This window comes from Diplodia seriata (genome assembly GCF_021436955.1).
Source record: "Diplodia seriata strain FDS-637 chromosome Unknown scaffold_1, whole genome shotgun sequence".
Lineage (NCBI taxonomy): Eukaryota > Fungi > Ascomycota > Dothideomycetes > Botryosphaeriales > Botryosphaeriaceae > Diplodia > Diplodia seriata.
In genome coordinates, this window is record NW_027117308.1 from 3,404,880 (window position 1) to 3,426,966 (window position 22,087).

A 22,087-nucleotide genomic window follows, 5' to 3' on the forward strand; every position below is an offset into this window, starting at 1 on the left:
ACAATGACCGTCACCACCCCCTCTCCCGGCCGCGAGCGCTTCGGCTACCTCTTCGGTCACCCGATTGCACACTCCATGTCCCCATTGCTGCACCAGACCGTGTACGACGGCATTGGCCTGAACTGGGAGCAGTTGTACCTCGATTCCACAGACATGCAAGACTTCCTCGAGCGGATAAAAGACCCGCGGTTCTACGGTAAGCCCAGTCCAACGGGGAGCAGAGAAAGGAAAAGACCAACAACAACTAACGAAACCCGTGCTCCCCAGGCGCCTCCGTAACCATGCCACACAAAGTCGCCATCCTCAAGCACCTCGACGCCATCACCGAAGAAGGACGCGAGGTGGGGGCGTGCAACACGCTCTTCATCCGCACGGATCCCACGACGGGCGCGCGCGTCTTCACGGGCACCAACACCGACGTCGTCGGCATCCGCGACGCCTTCTACCAGAACATCCGCGACGCCGACGCCTCGTTCCACAACCGGCCGGCGCTGATCGTCGGCGGCGGCGGGGCCGCGCGCAGCGCCGTGTACGCGCTGCGCAAGTGGATGAAGGCGACGGCCATCTACATCGTCAACCGCGACGACGCCGAGGTGCAGGCCGTCGTCGACGAGTGCGTCGCGCGCGGCTTCGGCGACGGGCTGGTGCACGTCAAGACGGTCGAGCAGGCGCGGGCGCTGGACGGGCCCGGCGCTGTGGTCGCATGCGTGCCCAACTTCCCGCCCAAGACGGAGAAGGAGGTCGAGGCGCGCGGGGTGCTGGAGACGATGCTGGCCAAGGAGCACAAGGGCGCGCTGCTCGAGATGTGCTACCACCCGTCGCCGTGGACCGAGATCGCCGAGATTGCGGAGAAGAGCGGGTGGGAGGTCATCCTGGGGACGGAGGCTATGATTTATCAGGGGTTGGAGCAGGTATGTTGTTCTTCTTCTTCTTCTCCACCACCAGCATCCCAGCATTGGTGTGACGAAGATAAATCCCTTATCTCCGAGCATCTTCTTTCCCCGGATCTGCACTTTTCCCCCAGACGCCACACAGACGGCTGACTTTCCCTTTCTGCACAGGATAAGTACTGGACCGGCAAGGAGGTGTCCGAGCTGCCAGTGGAGCAGGTCAAGGCGGTCATCGCCGCCAAGCTGGCCGAGGCGAACAAGTTGGCCAACGGCCATCCGACGACCAATGGCCACTCATCAAATGGCACCAACGGCGCCAATGGTCAGGCCCACTAGGTTAGCAGGGTGGAGAAACTCGGCGTTAGTGGGTGTTTGTGGAGTCGGGTAGGGGCGCAATGCGGCAAAGCAGGCGTCAGCCGAGACCGGTCTGGGCATTAGATCCGGCGGTTTTGGGCTGTATGACCTGGACTCGTCGGGACTTTGTCACCGCTGCGGCTGAGCGGCCGCTCGAGGAAAAGGGGCGGATAGTGGCGCTCTCGTCCAGTCACTGGCGAAGAGGCAGCCTGGGGATGTGTTGCAGGCAGCATGACGATGATGACGATATTCTTGTTTAGGATAAATAGCGTTTGTTTGAATAGAGATGGTACTTCACTCTATGTCGTGCTACGGAAGTGTTGGTTTGCCACTTCCTCACGCACCGGGTCTAGTGTAGTCCAGATGCCTCACCCTACGCCAAACCTCTCTGACAGTGCGCTCCTGACCCTCTCTACCGCTTTCGCCGTTCTCGGAAGGCCCGGCAGGACTAGAAGATCCAACGTGTCAGCAATTTGTGTCTCGCGGCGACCTTTCCGCACTCTTGTAGACAGTTTTTCCAGCAGGGGGGCTGGGCGCCTGGAACGCCGCACGTGGCCCGTCCAAGACAACCCAAGGACCAAGCAAGGCAGTCCGTAACGGATAAACCTTTACACTCGGGTAGCGCCCAGCACGCACCACCCTTGCTGTCGTAGACTCCAAGCCGCTTGACCACGAGATAACCGGAAACAGTCTTTGGATAAGACATGGGAACCAATGAGAGAGGAAACTTACCGGATTGCGAGATACAGCCTCGAGCCGAGCCTGACGTCCTCGATAGGCGCGGTTGTTGGGTCGTCGGGCGGGTTGGCGGTCGTGACGAGTCCTCCGGCTTCTTGCAGAATGCAAATGCCGGCGGCGACATCCCATTCCCAACATCCACCTTCCCACCATATGTCGAAGGAGCCCATGGCCGTGTAGGCGAGATCAAGCGTGGCACTATGGTTTGTTTGTGTTAGTGACAGGGTCTTTGATCATCCGCTGATCTTCTTTCCTCCCCCTCTTCCAAAGACTTCACTTACCTTCCCAGACTCCTCACCCCATGCACCATCCCACCCTTCCCGCCCCTTCCCCCAACCTCGGCCGCCATATTCACAAAACTCTCAATCTTTCGATGCATATTCCCGTCGGGCGTATCCCTCCGGTCCTTGCCCCACTCGCAGCTGAAAACACAGCCCGAAGGAGCCTTGGGTGGCATTGGTGCAATAGGGTTGCGGATGAGCGGCAGCTGCTGCGTGTCATTGAGCCAGGCGCCGCGGCCACGGCAGGCGGTGAAGAGCTGGTTGAGGAAGGGGGCGTAGATGACGCCGATAGTCGGGACGTGTTTGTGGACAAAGGCGATGGAGACGCAGAACATGGGGAAGAGGTGGATGTAGTTTACCGTGCCTGTGCGTAGGGTAAGTGGTACGAACGGATGCTGTGAGTTGGGTAGGGGTTACCATCGAGAGGGTCGACGATCCATGTTGGTTCGGAGTTGACGAGGTAATCTTTTGAGGAGCCTTTGGAGTAAGTTTCCTCGCCGATGAACCTGGGGATGGTGTCGGTAAGTGTTGAGGTGACAGTGGGAATGAGTCTACTAACTTGTGCGCGGGGAATTTCTTGGTGATGGTATTCTTAACAAAGGTCTCGACATCTGCAAGCACTGCTTAGTGACAAAGAGCATTGTGGCGGCAGCATGGTCATCGAGACTGATGCATGCACGTGGCCATGCAGGTTTACTGTGCTTCATATGCGGAAAGCACAGAGCTGCACATGGACCAATGACAGGCACGGCAATGGAGGTGAAACGCTCTTCCGAAGAGGGACAAAGCCCCACGTGCTATTCCCGACTCGATGTGCAGCTTGGCTTAGGCCGGCAACAATGTCCTTACCTTCGTCGGTTTGGGTAACCAGATCAACGGCGTTCATCTTCTCCACGTGGGCAGCCTCGGGCACAGTCCCGCCCTTGCAGCGTAGCATGGCGGCATCGAGCAGCATCTTGCCGGCATCTTTGCCAAGCTGGACGGCGAACGAGTAGATCTCGTCCAGCTCCTGTGAGCTCAGATCGGCGGCCATGATTGCAGCTGCTATGGGGGTGGTGGGATGACAGTTGAGGTGGTTTGGATGACGGGGAAGACACGAGCAGGCAAGTGTTATCTGGAGGAGACAAGGGAGACAGTCATCCAGCTCCATGGGCCGTTGGAAGCCGGGCTGGTTTCGCCGACAATCCCCCCACATTTCCCTCCCGCATTCCCCGTCTACTTGTTCTGCCTGCATCCACCTTCGGCCGAAGCCTGACGGCACTCGGCTCGAGTTATCGACTCGGCGTCCTTTCCATCGAGTTCTCCTCTCCAACTAATCGTGGACATGTCCATTTTCGACGTGGTTCCGTTGGGATGAGCGTCTCTTGAGCCGAGGAGGTTGATCTGCAGCGGGGAAGAGCGTTTAGCCGGCTGTGCCTGTCGGCACTCGAGTCGTGCATCATCAACCAGAGCTCCAGCTTTAATCCCATTGCAAAAGGACGTAACATTCGAAGCAGGTCCCAATTCTTGTTCTAACTCAACTCAATCCTCCCCATTGTCGAACGATAGTATCCACCATGGCCAAACGCATCCTCCTCATCAACGGGGCCAACCTCAACCTCCTCGGCACGCGCGAACCGCACATCTACGGCTCGACAACACTCTCCATGGTCGTCGACCAGGCAAAACAGCAGGGCTCGACGCTGGGCATCGAGGTCGAGGACTACCAGTCGAACTGGGAGGGGGCCATCATCGACCGCATCCACGAGGCGCGCGGCAAGGTCGACGCCGTCGTCATCAACCCGGGAGCCTTCACACACACCAGCGTGGCGCTGCGCGATGCACTGCTCGGCGTGGGCATCCCCTTTGTCGAGGTGCACATCACAAACGTCCACAAGCGCGAGCCGTTCCGGCAGCACAGCTATCTGAGCGACAAGGCGGAGGCGGTCATCTGCGGGCTGGGCACGTTTGGGTACACGGCGGCGATTGAGTTTGTGGCGAAGCATCTGAAGGTTTGACTGCATGGACGGCAAGGGCCACGACTTTGACGGATGGCGGAAAGCTTCCGGCGGGGCGGCCAAGTGCGGGGCGTTCGTCATCGTCTGTTCTCCTCTCCCTCCCAGCGACACAAGAGACGGGCAGCTGGATTCATCAGCAATTGGTCATGATGCATCCAGTCCGAGCAGCTTCGGAATTAAGACAGTCCCACATTAAGAGCTCCCGACCGCCAGCTCCGACGGTGTTCAATGCGGGGCCCGAGGATGGCGGGGTCGAGTAAAAACAGTCCTATTAGTACGCAGCCCAGCCCAACCACTGTAGCTTCAATTCACATCACCAACTTGCAAAATGGATCCATCTCAGGTCGACATTCCCCCATTGAAAGACCTCACCATCGACAACATCACCGACAATGTGCACCTGATCAACTCGCGCTGCCCCAACCCGCGCCTGAAATACATCCTCGAGCGCCTCGTCGTGCACGCCCACGACTTTGCGCGCGAAACGCGGCTGAGCACCGACGAGTGGATGACGGGCATCCAGTTCCTGACCGAAGTCGGCCAGATCTGCAGCGACGTGCGGCAGGAATTCATCCTCCTCTCCGACATCATCGGCCTCTCCCTCCTCGTCGACAGCATCGACCACCCCAAGCCCGCCGCCAGCACCGAAGGCACCGTCCTCGGCCCCTTCCACACCCACGACGCCCATCCCGAAACCAACGGCTCCACCATCTCGCACGATCCGGACGGCGAGCCCTGCCTGGTCCTCTGCACCGTCAAGGACACGTCCGGCAACCCCATCCCCGCCGTCAAGATCGACGTGTGGGAAACCGACTCCAAGGGCTTCTACGACGTGCAGTACGCGAGCCGGAACGAGCCCGACGGCCGCGCCGTGCTGCAGAGCGACGGCGACGGCGTCTTCTGGTTCAAGGCCATCGTGCCCGTGCCGTATCCCATCCCGCACGACGGGCCCGTCGGCAAGTTGTTGAAGCAGCTGGCCAGGCATCCATATCGCCCGAGTCATATGCATTTTATGTTTGCAAAGGAGGGCTTTGATAATCTGATCACGTATGTGCACCCACTCACCACTTTCGCCGCCATATGGCTGACATTCAAAGTGCGCTGTATCTCCGGAACGACCCGTACGAGACGTCGGATGCTGTGTTCGGCGTCAAGGAAACGCTTCTCGTCGATTTGGGCACCGTGTCTGCCCAACAGGCCAAGACGTACGGCGTGAAGGAAGGCGGCAAGCTCATGACTTACGATTTCGTCCTCGTCAGCGAAGACGAGGCGAAGGGGTTGCGGGAAAAGAAAGCCATGGAGGCCATGGAGGCCCAAGGGAGGAAAATGAAGCTTTGGAACGGTCTGCCGGTTCCGGATGTTGACTGATTTTGCACCAAACCCCGTAGTTACTGGATCCCGTGGAGGAGTTATAGGTATGGTAATGCTGATGTTTTACTTTTTTTTCCTGGGTGGTTACTTCCTTCTTATAATGCTGTTGTGGCCGTATCCGTTCTGATTCCGAAAGATTATCCAATTGAACGCCTGCGATTTGGTGTTGCAAGGATTGTACAGCTGCAGGCCAAAGCGGGGTCACGCATCATTGATCTGGTAGATAAGCAAACGGACACTTCTCCACTATACTCCAGTCTCTGCTCAACAACATTCCCAAACATGCTCTTCACCGAACCTTTAGGCGCCTTTGCGCTGGGTGTTCTCGGGTGCTTGCTTTTCTACCACTTCATCATTTATCCTGTGTGTTTTTCGCCTCTTTCCAGAATCCCCGCAGTGCACCCCACCATACGCTTCTGCTCATTATGGATGAATTGGCAGCGTTATCACCACAAGGAACTGAAAACGCTTTATGAAGCTCATCAAAAGCAAGGAGCGGTCGTGCTTGTTGGTCCTTCACACATCAGCATCAATTGTGTAAAGGGGGGCCTCCAGACTGTGTATCTTGGTGGCTTTGAGAAGCCAGACTGGTATGCCAACGTATTCGCCAACTTCGGGTAAGTGAAACCCCCAGAACGATACCATGCCAAGATACTCCACACTGCGTGACACATTACAAACTGCTTGCAGCATGTCCAACATGGTCTCCATGAAGGATCACCACTCCCACTCGGTTCGGAAACGCATGGTCTCAAACATCTACTCCAACTCCACCCTTCTATCATCCCCGGCTCTGAAAAACATAACTCAGACCATCCTCAACGAGCGTTTCATACCCGTGCTCCGCTCCGCCATCGCAGGATCCAAGGATGTGGACGTTTACTCCCTCTTCGGCGGCACGTCCATGGACATCGTCACGGGCTACATCTTCGGCCTCCCCTCCAGCACCGACTTCACGACCGACGAAGCCGAGCGCCGCCGCTTCCACGACCTCTACTTCAGCCGCCGCGGTCCGGACTTCTGGCTGCAGTTCCCCGGCCTCGTCGGGCTGCTCCGCAAAATCGGCATCAAGCTCATCCCCGACCGATTCGTCGCCGCCACGCTCGAGATCGAAGCGTTCGTGATGGCCATGTGCGACAAAGCCGCCGCACGCATCTCCGCAATGTCCGCAACGGAACCTCTGGAAGCAGCACCGCCACCACCACCCTCCCACCACCCCACCGTCTACGCCCACCTCTCCGCCGCCCTCACCACCCAAGCCACCCTCACCGATGCCACCCCCGCCGCCGCTGAGGCAACCCGCCTCGCCCTCGCAAGCGAATGCATGGACCACGTCGTCGCCGGCTACGAGACGTCGACGGTGACGCTAACCTACCTGTGCTGGCACCTCTCGCGACAACCATCAATCCAACACGCCCTCCGCCACGAGATCCAGGGCATCATCGCGACCAACTCCGCCTCCGCGGCCTTCACAGTACCCTCCCCCCACGCCCTCACCTCGCTCCCCCTCCTCCACGCCTGCGTCACCGAAACCCTCCGCCTCCACGCCGGCGCGCCGGGCCCGCAGTGGCGCGTCACGCCCGCCGTTCCGGGCGGAGGAGTCGCGCTCGGGCCGCCCGGGACGGCGGGGTGCTACGCGGGCATACCGGGGGGCGTGTGGGTGGCGGCGAGCCCGTGGTGCGTGCACAGGAACGAGGAGGTGTTTCCGGACGCGGGGGACTGGAGGCCGGGGAGGTGGTTGGAGGATCAGGGGGCTGGTGGTGCGGGGGAGAGGGAGGAGGAGGGAGAGAAGGGGGCTAGGGCGAGGGAGATGGGGAGGTGGTTTTGGGCGTTTGGGTCGGGTGGGAGGGTGTGTGTGGGTAGCCATTTGGCTTTGTACCGTGAGTGCTGCCGACTCGAAGGGATTGTTGATTGACTGACATGCGTAAACAGAGATCAAGCATGTTATTGCGGCGTTGTATGCCAATTTCGAAACCGAGATTGTGGATGATGAAGGGATCGAGCAGGAGGACCACTTCTTGGCGCATCCGAAGGGACACAGGCTGATTTTGAGGCTGAAAGAGATGGATGCGAGAGAGTGAGACGGTTGTTTCGCCTTCTCGGCAAGCCTCTAGTCTGCTCATGTTATTGTGACGAGCTCTTCCGTTCCCGATATGGAGTCCACTCTGGCTTTGCACAATCCAACTCTCCTGAAAGTGCTCTGCCATTTTTTATCCACATGAAGTTCTTCCAGTAGCAACAGCCAGTGCACTGGGGTCGGTTCGGTCGAATGGTTTCCTTCAGCCAGCCGCAAATACCATATTGGTGCGCGAGGTGTCCGATCAAGCCAGATTGTGAATGGAAGTGCGGAGTCGAAACCAAGCTGTTCTGAAACCATTTTTCCTATGCCTCCCTCATCAACCAGGTCCCCTTCGATGCGCCCAGCAATACCCTTGATGACGAGCCTACCCTTCACCCTACGTGCTGCCTTGCTGCTATCGTCCACGTATGTTTGGTCGTCACTGATTTGGCAGCAGCTGGTCGTGTACACCTGGGTGCCGCAATAGTCAACAGGTTTGTCCGTGACTGTCCAACTCCATGATGGAGCGTGTTCAAATTCAATGGCTTGCGACATGGTCGAGGCCCACAGGAGGTCCCGTGCAAGTGTTTCTCTCCACATCCCGACCAGGTAAGTCCTACTTCCAAGGCCGCACAAAGTTGCGCACGCTTCAAACGCAGAAGCTATCCCGGAAAGTGCCGGCATTTTGTCTTCAGAGAATGTAAGCTTCCGTCTGCTGTACTCCATGACCACCATGTGCCAACTGTTGACGAAACCAGCATCATTCTTGAACTTGGACACATCCGTCATTTGTATGGGAGGTCGCACACGGTCCATTCCCCCATCTTCAACCCATTCAACCCGGCGACATCGCCATGAATGAAGCCTACGGCTGACACGAAAGACTGCCGTGGCCATGAAATGTTCTTGCATTGTCCAAGCCCTGGAGTCGATCGGCTCGCTTACGGAGCTGAGGAGATTGAAGGTTTGTTGAACGAATCTTCCAACGGAATGGTGTGGTGTTCGTACCATGTTCTTCAAGACCTTTGCACTCCTTTTGAATTCCATACCACTCGAGCTGTCCGGCCCACTTGCCGCCGACAGTACCATAACGGCATTCTCGTAGACCTTGGCCATTTTCAAAGCTTCGCGATGCCAGTCACGGTCGCTATCCTGAATTATACAAAGAGCATCAATCCAGAGCCATCTGATTCCCAGCTCCCTGGCGAGGTAAACGGCGTGAGTAAAAGTCCGGGTGAGCTTATCGAGTTCTATTCCACGCTCAAACCCCCTCACACGCTCCTTCGTGAGAACATGGTTCACGCTATTGCCCCAGCAATGACTAAGGGCAATGTAGGAGCCAGTTTGACCTTCAGTGGCAACCAGCCGTGGAGAGGCGGTTTCCTTGTTCAAACCAACATCAATGACCCTGGTTGGGAGGGGGTTGTCCCTCCGGGAACAGGATGGGTGGGTGTTGATGCAGGTCCAGAGCAGCTGGGAAGCCCTTCGTATCGATCCTGCCGAGAGGCTGTTTCCACGAGGCTGCTCGCTGAAATTGAATTCGAGTCGGTCGGTGGATTTCATGTGCGAGAAGCCGGCCTTGAAAGTCGGCGACGAGACAGGAGGGTACCAGGTGTATATTCCAATCTCAAGCGGAGCTCTGTCGTCCCACACATCATCCGGGTCTTGGGCCAGTTTGTCCCATAATGCTTCTGTAAATAACCGGCAAAGTGGACAGGCATGGCCCGCAACATCCCTGAAGTGAGCCAGGCCGTGGTGCCAGAAGACTTTGCCAGAGGGCGAGTTGATCAATATGTCTGCGTCGATTTGCGGCCACTCGGGTTTACCCAAGTCGTGCCGCGAGAAGCTCGACACGGCCAAGTAAATGAGTAAGGAGCAGAGATCGCAGAGATTGGTATCCACGTTCCAATCAGAGAAGACGCCGTTCTCTCGGGCTAAAGCGGCTCGCTTGCTGATATTGCGCATGCGTTGAAGGTCTTCGCTATGTGGCCGTTTGTGTAGAGCCCCTGAACTGTTTGCTGTTCCGGGCTCATGCTTCCTCCGGTCCAGAAGGCTGATGCTCTGGTCCAAGAACTGCCGCACAGCTCCGACGTGATCATCCGACGACCTCTTTTGTCCGAGTTGATGTTCCATCCTGCCGTACTGTTGCCTTGGGCCGGCAGGGAGAAGAAGGACCAAGTTTCTTTGCGATGAATGGGAGCTTTGAACAGATCAACGGTCAGCAGTGATGCGTGAATGGCTACTGACACTGCCCCACATGGAGCACGTGACTTTCTCAGATCTCATCTTGTTCCATCAGTTTGTCAAAGTCTAAATGGCCATCCCGCTCATCGGTGATTCTCATGCCGGATAGAAGATGAACTGTGAGTCTCGTTGCTTTGGGTGTGGCAAGGGTTGCTTGAACGCACTGCAGCAGCGGATGGGAGGAGACTCGCAAGCATGGCATCCACATCCACCCTCAGAAGACGAGGAACATCCTTGCGACGATGAAGCTGCTGCGAGATGGACAGGAGTCGCAAGATCAGATGGCTGGCTACGGGCTGGCACTGTGCGACGACCGCCCAGTCCTCTGGACCCCCTGACGTCACTGCTGCAGCTCTCCCGGACCCCGAGATCAACACCAGCCTAATCAACGTCATTTGCTCAACCTCGGCTCTAGCCTGCCTCGTTCGGGAGAAATCGTGCGACGGAGAGCATTGCCCGCGCCATGCAGGCGACACTCCCATCTCCACCACCACCACCGCTTCCCCACCGGCGACAATGCCCGCCAAAGACGACTCCGCCAACAACGGCCCGCCCATCCCGGCCCACGTCTCTCTCCTCGCGGGCGGCGCCGCCGGCGCCATCGAAGCCGCGCTGACCTACCCCTTCGAATTCGCCAAAACCCGCGTCCAGCTCCGCAACGAGACCACCACCACCACCCCGCAGCAGGGCCCGCGCCAGCCCTACAGGAGCCCCAATCCCTTCCACATCATCCGCGCCGTCGTCCGCGACGAGGGCGCGCGCGCCCTCTACTCGGGCTGCACCTCGCTCGTCATCGGCTCCGTCGGCAAGGACGGCGTGCGCTTCCTCTCCTTCGACCTGATCAAGCGCCAGTTCGCCGACCCGGACACGGGCACCCTGACGCCGCTGCGCAGCCTGGGCGCCGGCATGTCCGCCGGCGTGGCCTCGGCGACGGCCGTGACGCCGACGGAGCGCATCAAGACGGCCCTGATCGACGACGCGCGCGCCGGCGGCGAGAGGAGGTTCCAGGGCAGCATGGTGGAGGCGGTGCGCGCGGTGGTGAGGGAGGACGGCGTGGTGAGGGGGTTGTATAGGGGCTTTGCCGGGACGACGCTGAAGCAGGCGAGCGCGACGGCGTGTCGGATGGGGACGTATAATATCTTGAAGGATTGGGAGAGGGCGAGGGGCGTGGAGCAGACGACGGTGGTCAACTTTGCCAATGGAAGTGTCGCGGGCATTGTCACGACGTATGCGACGCAGCCATTTGATACGATTAAGACGAGGTGTCAGAGTGCCCGGGGGGAGTCGATGGCCGCAGCGGTGAAGAGCATTTGGGATGATGGTGGGGTGAGGGCGTTTTGGAGGGGTACGGTGATGAGGTTGGGGAGGATTGTCTTTAGTGGCGGGATCTTGTTTACAGGATATGAGAGGATGGTGAAGATTTTGGATCCCCTCATTGGGCGGGGGACAGGGTACGCCTGAGATGGGTCAATTTAATGGCCATTTAGAGAAAATACGTGCATAGGAAAGAGCCTTAGCAATCAGTTCAGGATGGAACCAGACGAGTTGGCAAATAGAATGGAAAGCAGAAATTTCTCACTCCCGCTCGAGTGGGTCATGCGGATGTTACAAACCTGCTGACTACATATGATACTTGGAAAGTGGCTGAAGAAGTCGCCGCTGTTCGTAAGCGTCGTGTGGATTTCTATCCGACGCTGGACAATCGGAGAGGGGTTGGGAAGGACGTGGATGCATCATCACAAGACAAAGCTCACACAGTTTAGCTAGAAGCCGTGATATTTGAGTCTAATATGGAGCTGGTGAAGACGCTGATTTATATTCCTATCTTAGCGACACGTTGGTGAAAGGCTATGGCTAATGTTGAAAAGAAGGATGTTCACTAAAAGTGATAGACGCCTTGGAATGGCAAGAGCAGGATTAGTCAAAGACCACGGGGTTGATCTACTGATCGCAGACACAGCACTGTTCATTCTGCGAAAGAATCAGGAGTCGCCCTTTTTAAAAGGATCCGCATCTTCTTGCACCAATATTCTTGATTGGAGAATGCTACCTTGAGGGCGTCATGGATGGAGAGCTCTTTCAGGGAGATTTGAGAAATCACGTAGAAGAGACAGTCCTCTATGATGCCAAATATTGGTTGATGCAGGATATTCGCCGCATATCAAGGCCAAAGGCCAAGTTCTCGGTTGCACTATTCTCAACGCAGTTGTTGTGCCGCTGTGCCTTCCGAACACCAGAGAAACGAAGGACAGCCTCCGCAACCAACCTAATTGCAATGTCCGCAATGCAACGTCCGCAATGCAACGACCCAGACAAGTGAAGACGCTCTCGAAGCGGAGGCGGAAATGCCCACGGCGTCCTCCGCACCAAGCAACCGGCGTCTTGGCCAGCGGAGCCGGCGGAGGTACGGACATGCGGAGGGAGCCGTAGATAGTTCTCACGCATCTCACCTTGATTCCGACGGCGCCGCCGCCAGCACCGCCACAGCTCCTCCCTCCCGTACGGACTCCGCGCGGATGGAGGGGCGGAGATTGGTGCGGGGTAGCCCCGAAGCCCGTCTGGGATAAGTAAGCAGTAGTAGCACGACGACCACGTTGCCAGCGCCACCAACAGGGTCGACTCTCCAGCACACACCCAGGGGTAGCTAGCACCCAGCAAGCTAGCCAGCGCACATCCCCAACGGCTAGCTAGATAGCGACTACCGCCGCGTTCTCGCATTCGCCTGGCTTTCTTCGCCGTGAGAAGATAAGCGCCGAAAGTAAGTGGTGGCGAAGGAGTTAGCTCGCTCCGGATAGCTTCACGTGGTACTCTCGCGCATCCCCCAGATTTTTGTTCCCGTTGCTCTTTGCTAACCGGCTAGCACCGGGCGCTTGCCGACTAGACCCAGGTACGGCCGAGGTGGCGTTACGAGGTTTGGAGTCTGGCTCGAAAAGCTCCGTGTATAGGGGCGTCGTAGGCAACGTAGTGGTTGTGGTGGCGGAGACGGCGGTGTCACGAGTGCATTGCGTGCGCTACAGGCGGTTGTCCGGCAAGTGCATGTGAGAGGACGAGGAGGGGGAGAAGGAAGAGGATTGCAGACTGACTGTACCAGCTGATAGGCGGAGAGGTTAAGGTGCGATAGTCGGCGAGCGCCTGATGGGTGTGCGAGCCACATCACGGCCACCGCGGGGTTGGGTTCTACGTACTGCTGCCATAGCAGAAGGGCGGGGGAGCGAGCGGGAAAAGGACTAATTAATGAACAGTCGAAGTTTGTAGAAGTCGCGCCGGTGCTTTCTCAGCGTCAGGATCTCCTGGCTTTCCCCCACACTTTCGTGCCCGCCCGCCGCGGTTCCATGGATCATCAGGGCAAGCCAATCCCACTTCCATGTTAGCGTGGTGCCAACACGAAACGGCTACCGTGGCTACCGGCGGTAGAGTAGAACGAAAGGACGGAGTACGGCTGGCATTTTGATAGTCTCTTACCAAGCTCCTGTCAGTCGTTGCTTGTCTGCCATGAATTTTGGGACACGGTCGATCCGCGGCAAAGCGGAAAAAGCATGTCCCAAGCGGCTTATCACACCGCTCGCACGCGGCGGACCCGGAACGATGGGAGAAATAGAGTTTCGGCTCTCTCGCAACGAATTCCGCGTTTGCCGGCAAACAGGTCAGAGCACTCGCAACCGGGGAGCTGGGCACCTCGGCTGACAGAGACCTAGCAAAGCCCATCTAGATCTTTCAGCCTCCCCGACCTAGGCGGATCCTCGGTCAACAACAGCCGCTAAAGAGAGACGATCATTACGAAGAGGCGGGGAAAGGGGAAGGGCCGGCGCATCGATCGTCCCATCGTCCCATCCACGGCGTGTTCCAGATGCAATTTCACAGGAGGAAGAAAAAGGAAAAGGCAGAAGGATTGGCTGGCGGGAGTTGGCTGCCCGACGGCTTGACTCACCCTCTTGCCGCGCGTGGCTAGTGCGGGGAGACAGGAGTCATGATAAGGTTAGACGACGCAAGCAAGCTGGAGAGCAAGCCGCGCTGTCCCGGTGGCAAGGGGAAGGGCCGGTAGGAAGTAGTGGCCGTTCGCCGGGTCGCAGTTGTGTGCGCGCGCCTGCCTTCCCTGTCTGTTCCCCGCCATCGACGCCATCGATGTTGACTGATGCGATGACAGATGGCGATGAGGGCAGCTGACTGATGAGCTGTCCGACTGACTGATGATTCCCTCACGTTATGCTGGTCCTGGCGTTGGCGGCTCCATCTTGTCGCCTCCGCGCGGGCATTCAAGCTTTGAACCCCAAGATCGTCATGAAAGAAAGCGGGTATGGACGCAGCTCCATGCATGAATATCCATCGGCCGGCGCTAGCTTGTGCTTGCACCTCGAGTATCTGCGAAAAAAGCGGGCGGCCGGCGAGCAGTCCTCGTTGTGCGTCGATGATCCCTGCAGCACCATGGGATATATGACGTACATGCTGTACCCTAACCAAGCTCGCAAGGTTACGCATCAAGGAAAGACACACGGAAGAGGCTAAAAGAAAAGAAAGGATGTGTCGAGGCATCTCGGTCGTGTGTGCATAGCGTGACCCGAGCGTCATCGTTTCGCCCTCCCGATTGGAAACATGCAGTTCTGTTTGGTGGTGATTTTGCCACCTTTGTAGCCGCGAAACTGCGGTTGCCGCTTTGTCTCACAGTTCGCAGGCCGTGTGCTACCCGAGTGCCCAAACAGCGCTTCAGAACGATACACCCGATAAGATGGCGGGGGCCAACAAAAGGCTGATGCCTAACGCAACAACAGATAGACGAGCGAAAATGCGCATCACGTTTCGCCTTTCGTGCCTGCGCGGAACCCTCCGCCAATCTGGCGCAGGCTGCGCCCTGGCCGCTGTCTCATCTTTGCGTGTAATGCACAGTACGCAGTGTGGCTCACAGAACACTCACCACGAACCTCTAAAATAAAACATAAAATGCATGCTTGATCAGCGCCCATGCAACCTCCGAAGTCTCTCGTAAATACGGCGGTATATCCGTACCTCTTTGTCTTACGCGAAGGAGGACGGCCGTCACGTCGCAGCAACAGCAACTGTTTGTTTTTTTAATGGGGACACATGCAACGCCCCAACACCACGCAACACCGGGGGCCGAGGGGCCCAAAGCAGATAATGATGTGACAATCTACCGTGCCGTGGCACCAGCCTTCGTTTTCTGCGCCGTATGCGTCTTTCGCAGCTTGCATGTGGCACGAAATAGCCCATCCGCTTCCCGCGACATTTTCTCTCCACCATCCTTGTCGACGTAGGAGTCGGCACCCGCGTGCATGATATTCACATGGAACATGTCGCATTTGTCTGAGAACAAGCGGCGCGCTTTTTGGGGGCCGCTATGGTGTGTTGGTTCGAGAGCTTCTTCTTCTTACTCGCTCAGCTCGACCGCTGATCTTCGGGAGCGGCATGGAGTAAAGTCAAAAAAGGTTATTCTGTGCGACCGAGGATTCCCGAGAGACAAGGGCTTCAATCTCGCTCAGCGGCGAATGCCAGGCACACGTGTCAACAGGGTTGGATGAGGTGAGATTGCAGGCGCAAGGAGTGTGGTAAGAAGTGGAATTCTGTATCATTCGCTGGCTGGTGGATTCCGAAGAGGAAAGGCCAGAACCAGTCTGTTGGGTATCATGAGTGGTGTAGTAAGAACGACAGGATGAAAACGAAACAAGCTACTTGTGAAAAGGAAGCAGCCGTGAGCCCATAACCCCGTAACTGCCTGGTGCAGTTTCCCGCTTCCCTGCCAGGTTTCCCATTCCCGTAACACACGCCGAAACACTCCTTGAACGTGAAAAACGCAGGGCGAATTGATTGCCCAAGCCCGAAAGGAAAACAAACAAACGACTTGGCCCGACCTTTTTGTTCCTTGACCATTTTTGTGCCGTACCCATATCCCCGTTACCAAGCGACCATAATCAAACCGAAAAAAAGCAGCGAAAAGGGAAAAAGCGAGTAATAATGCAAGGTCCATTCATTCTCTGCTCTGCTCCAAGACGTGCATTGCGACGTGCCGTTGGTAGCAGAGTTTCAAAGTGAAGGACGACGAAGCTGGAAGAGTTGTGTGGCATGGGGCCGTTTCCAGGATCCGCGTGCTTAGCGGCCCATGGAAGGATGAGAGGAGAGACGTCGAAGCCATGATTCGACGCACTCAGCTAGCAAGAGCTGCCCGAGGTCCAAGTATAGTACAGACGAAGCGAGTCGTCGCCGTGACTTTCAGGCTGAGGAAGCGTGGCTGGGTAGCTAGGCAGCAGGATGACGTATTGATCTTGTGATCAAGGTGGGTGAGTGCTTCACTTGAAGATGCCCTTGCTGAGCCTCTTGCTGCTCTTGCCGATTTTCTTGAAGAAGCTCTTGTCCTTCTTTGGGGGGCTGGGGTTGAGGTTGCCACTGGCGATCTGGGCGTCAACTTTGGTCATGATGTCGCTGCCGTCGGTCGAAGGGCTCCGTCCGTGGACGGAACCGTGAAGAGAACCGTGGATGGAGCGAGACTCCTCTCCGTCGGTGGTCTCGCCATCGGAGTTGCTGTACTTGCGTTCTGGGTGCTTGCCAAGGTAGGCATCGAGACGGCTGTTGATGGCCCTGTTCTTCTCACCCGTCTTCTCGACAACGCTCAAACCCAGGGCGGGAATGCTGGAGGCGCTGTCGGTGCGAGCGAGAGAAGCGCGGCGACTGTCGCGGCGGGCAGAGGTGAGGGTGGTAGTGGAGGAGCCGTAGTTGGCCGAAGGCGAGCGCGAGAGGCCGCCGACGGACGGGCTGCGGTCGTTGCCAACAAGACGGAAGTCGGTGTTGGAGAGGTTCCAAGAGGCACAGTAGGGGCAGAAGTCACACTTGGTCTCCCAGCCCTCGATGCCCAGCTTGTTGGGGCAGTTGCTGAGGTTGGTTGTGGGCGAGCAGGGCCGCAGCATGTGGTACCAGCGGTGCCGGCAGGGCAGGTTGGAGACGTTCAGCTCGGCGACGCACATTGTGGGTGAGGTGGCGAGGTGGTGGTTGGTGCGGCGAGGTGGAGGCGCGAGATGGCGGGGAATGATATATGGCGGGCTCCGGTGCGCCTCTGCGGGTGCTGAGGGACCGGTCCGGGATGGTGCGGGTTAGGGGTGGAGGCGCAGCTCTCCGACCAGGCCGATCAGGCAATGCAAGCGTGAGTGGCCGAGGTAAGGCTGACGTCAAGGGCCGGCGGCGTGACGGGAGGTGTTTCGGTGTTTCGACGCGGCGATCAGCAGGAAGCTTGTTGTGCGTGGCTCGCGTAGCACAGAGATGCGCGGTGGTGCAGGCGTGAGGTGACGAGCAGCTGCGGAATGCTTCGCACGTGGGCAGGGCAGGCGCGGAATGCAAGCGGCCGGTGCTCTGGGCGAGGCGAGTGGCGAGGCTGGGGTGGAGGGCGGCGGTGGTTTGCAAACAGCCGGCTATGATATAGGGACCGTTTCCTAGGCGGAGCTGCTCGTGGGCGGCGGTCGTCTTTATTTATCCATGCTGCAGGCAGCGGGATTGGAGAGCAGGGCCGTGCGCGGCGGACCAGGGCAGTAAACCCAAGCTCAGGATGGCGCCCGCTTGTGCTTGTGCACCTCAGCCATGTCCCAGCCCACCCCGTCGGATCCTTGACCGCTGCGCCTCCTCCCCTGCTCTCCGCCCGGCTGCCACAACGTGCCCGCTTGGGTTGGGCTTGCGATAGCCTTAACGAGATGAAACAGCTGCCCCATGCGAGATGAGCGCAGCCCGGCAGCCTGTCTCAACCTCCGCCGCCGGGCTCTGTGCTCCGCCGCGGCCGCATGAATTGGTGAACGATCAGCACGCCGCCGGCCACCACGCCCGCCAGACGAACCACTCTACGCGCGTTCTAATGGCGGATCAGCCTGCGCCGTTGCCAAAGCTCACCGCATCCCGGCGCCCCAGCGGCGCATCGCTGCTCAGCTCAGGGCTAAACGGCAGCAGCTGCTCCTTTGACGTGCGAGGCCGCATGCGGCCGCTGTCTTGTTCGATCATCTGCAAAAAATTCTTTGGCGCGCGGGCTCCACCGAATGGGCCAGAGACAGGGCGACTGTGGAACAGCGCGCGCAGCTCTCGAGAAATCAAGGTCTCGCGGCAAATGAAACGCTCCGCGAGCTGGCCTCCAGCTGGCCAGGCCTGCTGCCCGACCGGCCGCCAGCGTCAGCCCTGTGCGAGCGTGCTGCACACCTCCGCCGTACGCACTATTTGATTGCCAGTGGTGTCGTGCGCAGCATCATCATCGGCATCATCACCACCGTCACGCCGGCGCAACTGCGACTAGCGGGGCGGAGCTAGCAAGGTGCGGCGGCTCGGGGATGCGCGGGAGGAGAGCAGCGACTCGTCGGCGTGCCGGGGGTGCGTTGTCGTGCCCGCGGCGTCGTCAATGGTCCCTTCTCGTCAAAAGCTGGCGGACACGGGGGCGCGGTACGCCAGGAGCGCCCTCGCTCCGCTTCTGCCTGCCTCTGTGCGCCCTACCGTTCTTTATTGACGTCTATGAATAGGGATACGATGCGCGCCCCGACAGCGAGGTTCTGGCCGGTCCTCATCGCAGCCATCAGTCGATCGGTCAACTCGGATCACCTCACCTGAGTCGCTCCGCAAAGTCATGGCCAGCAGCGACGCCCGCGACACGACAGCTGCAGCCTGCAGTGCCGCGGACCTTTTTCGCCTTTTTCGTAAGCACCTAGTCGTTGGCTGCGCGCGCCGCATCGTGTCGCACAACGTAGGGCGGCCAAGGGTTCACGGCACGGCCGCCGCCGCCATGTGATTGCTGGCGCCCGCCGCGTGGCTGCACAGTTGCATAGACATCGTTGGCGGCCCGTCAACACCAATGAGCCACCGGGCGTGAGCGCCACAGCTGGCCCACGCATGCACCCGCCAAGCCTACCCGCTCCGGGCCAAGCCTCAGCTCCTGCCCCTTGGCGTCAGATCTCCGCATGCCACCCTCCAGCCAGCGCCCAGCGGCCTATCACGCGGTGAGCCACAATCACGGCTACCCCCGTCGCAATCCCAGTCACGCCCAGCCGGGCCCCTATTGCGTTTCCACGGGCACCCGGGGGCCGGTCATGCTGGGAATAGGGGAGTGGGCGCGCGGGTGGCCTGCTGTCCGCTGCTCCGCCGGTGACCTGGCGACGGTTGGCGCAGAATTCCGCCGGGCAATGGCCGTTGGGGATTGTGTGCAGAGAAAAGCAAAAAGTTCTGGACCGGCGTGGGGCTGTGGAACGGGTGTCCGAGCAAAACCGGTGTGTGAATCATCGTGGTGTGGATCGGGCGAAGGCATGTGGCATGCAAGAAACGAGGAAAAGCCCACCTGCGTCGCCGCAAAGAGGGCTGCTAGCGGCCGCTGTGGAGAGCGGCTTTCCGGTGAGGGCGCTAGCAACGGTACGAAGCGCCGTCGTAGGGCTTCTCTTCCTTCTACGGCCCACTTCTCGCGTGCTCGACCGCTGTGCCCGGCCACTTCAAGAATTCTGCGGGATGGCGACGCGCAGGCCGACGATGGGCCGTCTCAAGCGAAAACCGGGGGAGGCGTGATCCATCTGCTTGACACGTAGTATGTACCTGCGCCTGCTGCCAGCCTGGCCAAGACAAAGAGCACCTCGCGGCGGCAGCAGCAGACCTGCGCATCTCACGAGAGCAACAGCCGGAGATCACCAGGCACTGGTTTCAGCAAATCGCTCCAGCAAAACCCCACGACACCTTCTGCAATGATACGGGCAAGCCGTGGCGGCGGCGCACCCCCTCTATCTGATACGCGCGCCCCGATGGCCGATCTCTTGTCCACTTCCCCCTCACCCATATTGCCCGCCAGCCTCCAGATCAGCGTGGCTATCACCTCACGCAACGCTCCCACTCGCGGCGGGACAGCTCCCTAGCCGCTAGCCATTCCTAATTAGACAAGACGACCGGCAGCGGGCAGACCTCCAACGTCATGCCCCGCGTCAACTTTCTCCCACCACGTCACTGAACGGCGAAATATTGTCTCGCTGCGGGCGCATCGCCAAAACCCCTCCCCCACCTTCCCGTAATGTGCGGGTTCCAGTCCACAATCTACCCCTCTGGCTGAGATTGCGACAAGCCACTGAAGAAATGCCACAGCCGAGTTGCCCGCGAAGCCGCAGATGCCGCGCCGGCTCCACGGAGATCTCCCACCTCCACCCAAGAGCTCCCCCGTCCACTAAAAACGCGCAAGCCGCGATTCCCCCCGCTGTCATCGCCGAGCGCATCTCTTGCCAACGCCCATCCTTTGCAGTCAATCGTCTGGACAAGGCTCCTGCGCCTGCACCACCACCAACCTGCAGGACGGACCCACAATCGGCAGCAGCGTATTGCAGGCACAGCAGGAGACAGCACCGTTGGCTTGACCCACCTGCGACCAAGCCGCCAATGCCGCGTTATCGCCATGACATTTTCTTGTCTTTGGCCCCAAGTCTTGTCGCCAGTCATGCATCCAAGACTGGCTGACAGTGGTTGGCGATCCAGTATTCGTAGCACGAAGTCCCTACTTTGCGAAACAGCTGGCCGTATCCAGGTAGGTAGGATGCGGCTGCACGAAACCCCGCACATCAATGCGTAGCATACATACTACGTAAAAGACCAAGAGTTCATGCAGCTACTCCATGAGCTACCCGCTGCTATATACTCAATCAAGTAAAGACCGACCTCGAATTTGATCATATGACGCCCTCGAACGCGAATGATCTCCATCGATGACTATCTTTTGCGTATATCGCCGGCCCGCTTGCTGCGGGCTCGGCTCGTTCGCCCGCACCTCTCGAATCGAGTCGGTAGGGGCGCCGTGTGATTCGAGTACTATGCACACGTATCGGCGGGTAGGTGATGGGAAGGATCAAGCAGTGTTCCATCGTTCTTGGTAACGCGAGGCGTCCAGCGTATCAGCCAATGAACTGCACGTTCGGTCCACATAGAAGCCAGTCTCATGCATTCCAGCCAACTGAAGTCGCAAAAAAACCCGCGCCAATCCAATAATTCTGTCCGACATAGCCGCGAGTAAGCCATCCGTTCCGTCGGGCCACGGTCTCGGCTCCTGTCGCGCGGCGATCGTTCCAACTCGCCCCCTTCACAGTCTTCATAACAAAATGGCTTGCCTGATTGACACCTATCCACTCTCGCGTTCAATCCAGTCATGGAGCGCTGCCCGCGGCAAGCCCGCGCGTTGCTGTCCTTCTGCCCACGGCCCACCATGGCCCCATTCGCGCTGGCACAGCTGCAACCACCATCACCGCGGGCTTCAGTCGGCCATTGCTACGGACACATCACCACGACCATGCCAATTTGCCGGGTGGCTTGGCTCATGCGTGCCAAATGGTGGCGACAGTGTCGCGTGAGATTCGTCCAACGTTCGTACAGGTAACTAAGATCTGCTCCCCGTGGGCAGGCACGCACCAGTACCCAGCCCCCCGCTCTGTTACGGGTGGCTAGTGTGATGTTTTAATTAGCGGCGAATAATGAAGGCGGGGTGCGGGTTGCGGGTGACCGTCCGTTAGCGCAACCGACATCCGACTCGCGTGAGGAAGGGGAACCACGGGAATGTGGTGAACATACGAGACACGACGCGAGACCATCGCGTGACTCCGGCATCTCGTCTTAGCGGATGCCAGCTGTAGTGAGTGGCAGGTATGCCGCTGCTGTATCGTTCTTCTCTTTTTCTTTCTTTTGTTTTCTTTAGGAGGGTCTTCTCCTTTTGTTGTGCTCACGCTCTGAGGCTACCCAGCTATAGTCGCCAGATGTCAGGACAGGTGTGCCAAACTTCGCCGCCTAGATCCTGCTTGTTTACGCTAGCTGTTGACACCACAACTGACAGCTGCCTTCGGTCCCGTCAAACCGTCACTGACCAGCCTCGTCCCTAAGACCCCGAACAAGTCCGAGTGCGTCTCGACACGCTACGTACACAAAATACACTACAGCGGGGGAGTCTCCGACAATCCGGGGGAGACGGAGCGTAGCGGAACCCCGGAAACATCTCACTTCCGTGGGTGAACCAGACCACGCACGAGGCGCAGCAAACTTGTATCCACGAGGAACGCCAGAGAACGGAAAGCAATCACGGTACTTTCCGACGCATACGCGTGTATGTCGCCCAGATCTGGCATCCATATTTCTTGCAAATCAACACAAGTCTAGGCAAGGGTCTGCTGGGTCCTA

The 22,087-nt window shown here is 58.5% G+C and overlaps 8 protein-coding genes across 8 annotated transcripts; 5 read left to right on the top strand and 3 right to left on the bottom strand.

Moving 5' to 3' along the window:
• Positions 1 to 3: 3 nt before the first annotated feature.
• Positions 4 to 1,226, top strand: QA3 (Quinate dehydrogenase; the record flags this gene model as incomplete). The annotated part of the gene is made up of 3 exons (XM_066772488.1): positions 4 to 196; positions 268 to 911; positions 1,062 to 1,226. 3 exons carry the CDS (start codon positions 4 to 6, stop codon positions 1,224 to 1,226), a joined length of 1,002 nt encoding a protein of 333 aa, XP_066637767.1.
• Positions 1,227 to 1,580: 354 nt separating this feature from the next.
• On the bottom strand, positions 1,581 to 3,296 carry SLS55_000985 (uncharacterized protein; the record flags this gene model as incomplete). Its single annotated transcript, XM_066772489.1, has 6 exons — positions 1,581 to 1,692; positions 1,977 to 2,180; positions 2,264 to 2,627; positions 2,681 to 2,769; positions 2,823 to 2,874; positions 3,113 to 3,296. 6 exons carry the CDS (start codon positions 3,294 to 3,296, stop codon positions 1,581 to 1,583), a joined length of 1,005 nt encoding a protein of 334 aa, XP_066637768.1.
• A 523-nt stretch (positions 3,297 to 3,819) lies between these two features.
• On the top strand, positions 3,820 to 4,260 carry SLS55_000986 (uncharacterized protein; the record flags this gene model as incomplete). Its single annotated transcript, XM_066772490.1, has 1 exon — positions 3,820 to 4,260. The coding sequence occupies one exon, from the start codon at positions 3,820 to 3,822 to the stop codon at positions 4,258 to 4,260; it is 441 nt and encodes a 146-aa protein (XP_066637769.1).
• Positions 4,261 to 4,588: 328 nt separating this feature from the next.
• SLS55_000987 (uncharacterized protein) lies at positions 4,589 to 5,628 on the top strand (the record flags this gene model as incomplete). The annotated part of the gene is made up of 2 exons (XM_066772491.1): positions 4,589 to 5,307; positions 5,358 to 5,628. 2 exons carry the CDS (start codon positions 4,589 to 4,591, stop codon positions 5,626 to 5,628), a joined length of 990 nt encoding a protein of 329 aa, XP_066637770.1.
• A 285-nt stretch (positions 5,629 to 5,913) lies between these two features.
• On the top strand, positions 5,914 to 7,712 carry SLS55_000988 (uncharacterized protein; the record flags this gene model as incomplete). The annotated part of the gene is made up of 4 exons (XM_066772492.1): positions 5,914 to 5,994; positions 6,175 to 6,248; positions 6,322 to 7,105; positions 7,566 to 7,712. 4 exons carry the CDS (start codon positions 5,914 to 5,916, stop codon positions 7,710 to 7,712), a joined length of 1,086 nt encoding a protein of 361 aa, XP_066637771.1.
• A 669-nt stretch (positions 7,713 to 8,381) lies between these two features.
• SLS55_000989 (uncharacterized protein) lies at positions 8,382 to 9,655 on the bottom strand (the record flags this gene model as incomplete). The annotated part of the gene is made up of 2 exons (XM_066772493.1): positions 8,382 to 8,432; positions 8,699 to 9,655. The coding sequence occupies 2 exons, from the start codon at positions 9,653 to 9,655 to the stop codon at positions 8,382 to 8,384; spliced, it is 1,008 nt and encodes a 335-aa protein (XP_066637772.1).
• Positions 9,656 to 10,450: 795 nt separating this feature from the next.
• Positions 10,451 to 11,395, top strand: SLS55_000990 (uncharacterized protein; the record flags this gene model as incomplete). The annotated part of the gene is made up of 1 exon (XM_066772494.1): positions 10,451 to 11,395. The coding sequence occupies one exon, from the start codon at positions 10,451 to 10,453 to the stop codon at positions 11,393 to 11,395; it is 945 nt and encodes a 314-aa protein (XP_066637773.1).
• Positions 11,396 to 16,230: 4,835 nt separating this feature from the next.
• SLS55_000991 (uncharacterized protein) lies at positions 16,231 to 16,902 on the bottom strand (the record flags this gene model as incomplete). Its single annotated transcript, XM_066772495.1, has 1 exon — positions 16,231 to 16,902. One exon carries the CDS (start codon positions 16,900 to 16,902, stop codon positions 16,231 to 16,233), a length of 672 nt encoding a protein of 223 aa, XP_066637774.1.
• Between the last annotated feature and the right edge of the window lie 5,185 nt (positions 16,903 to 22,087).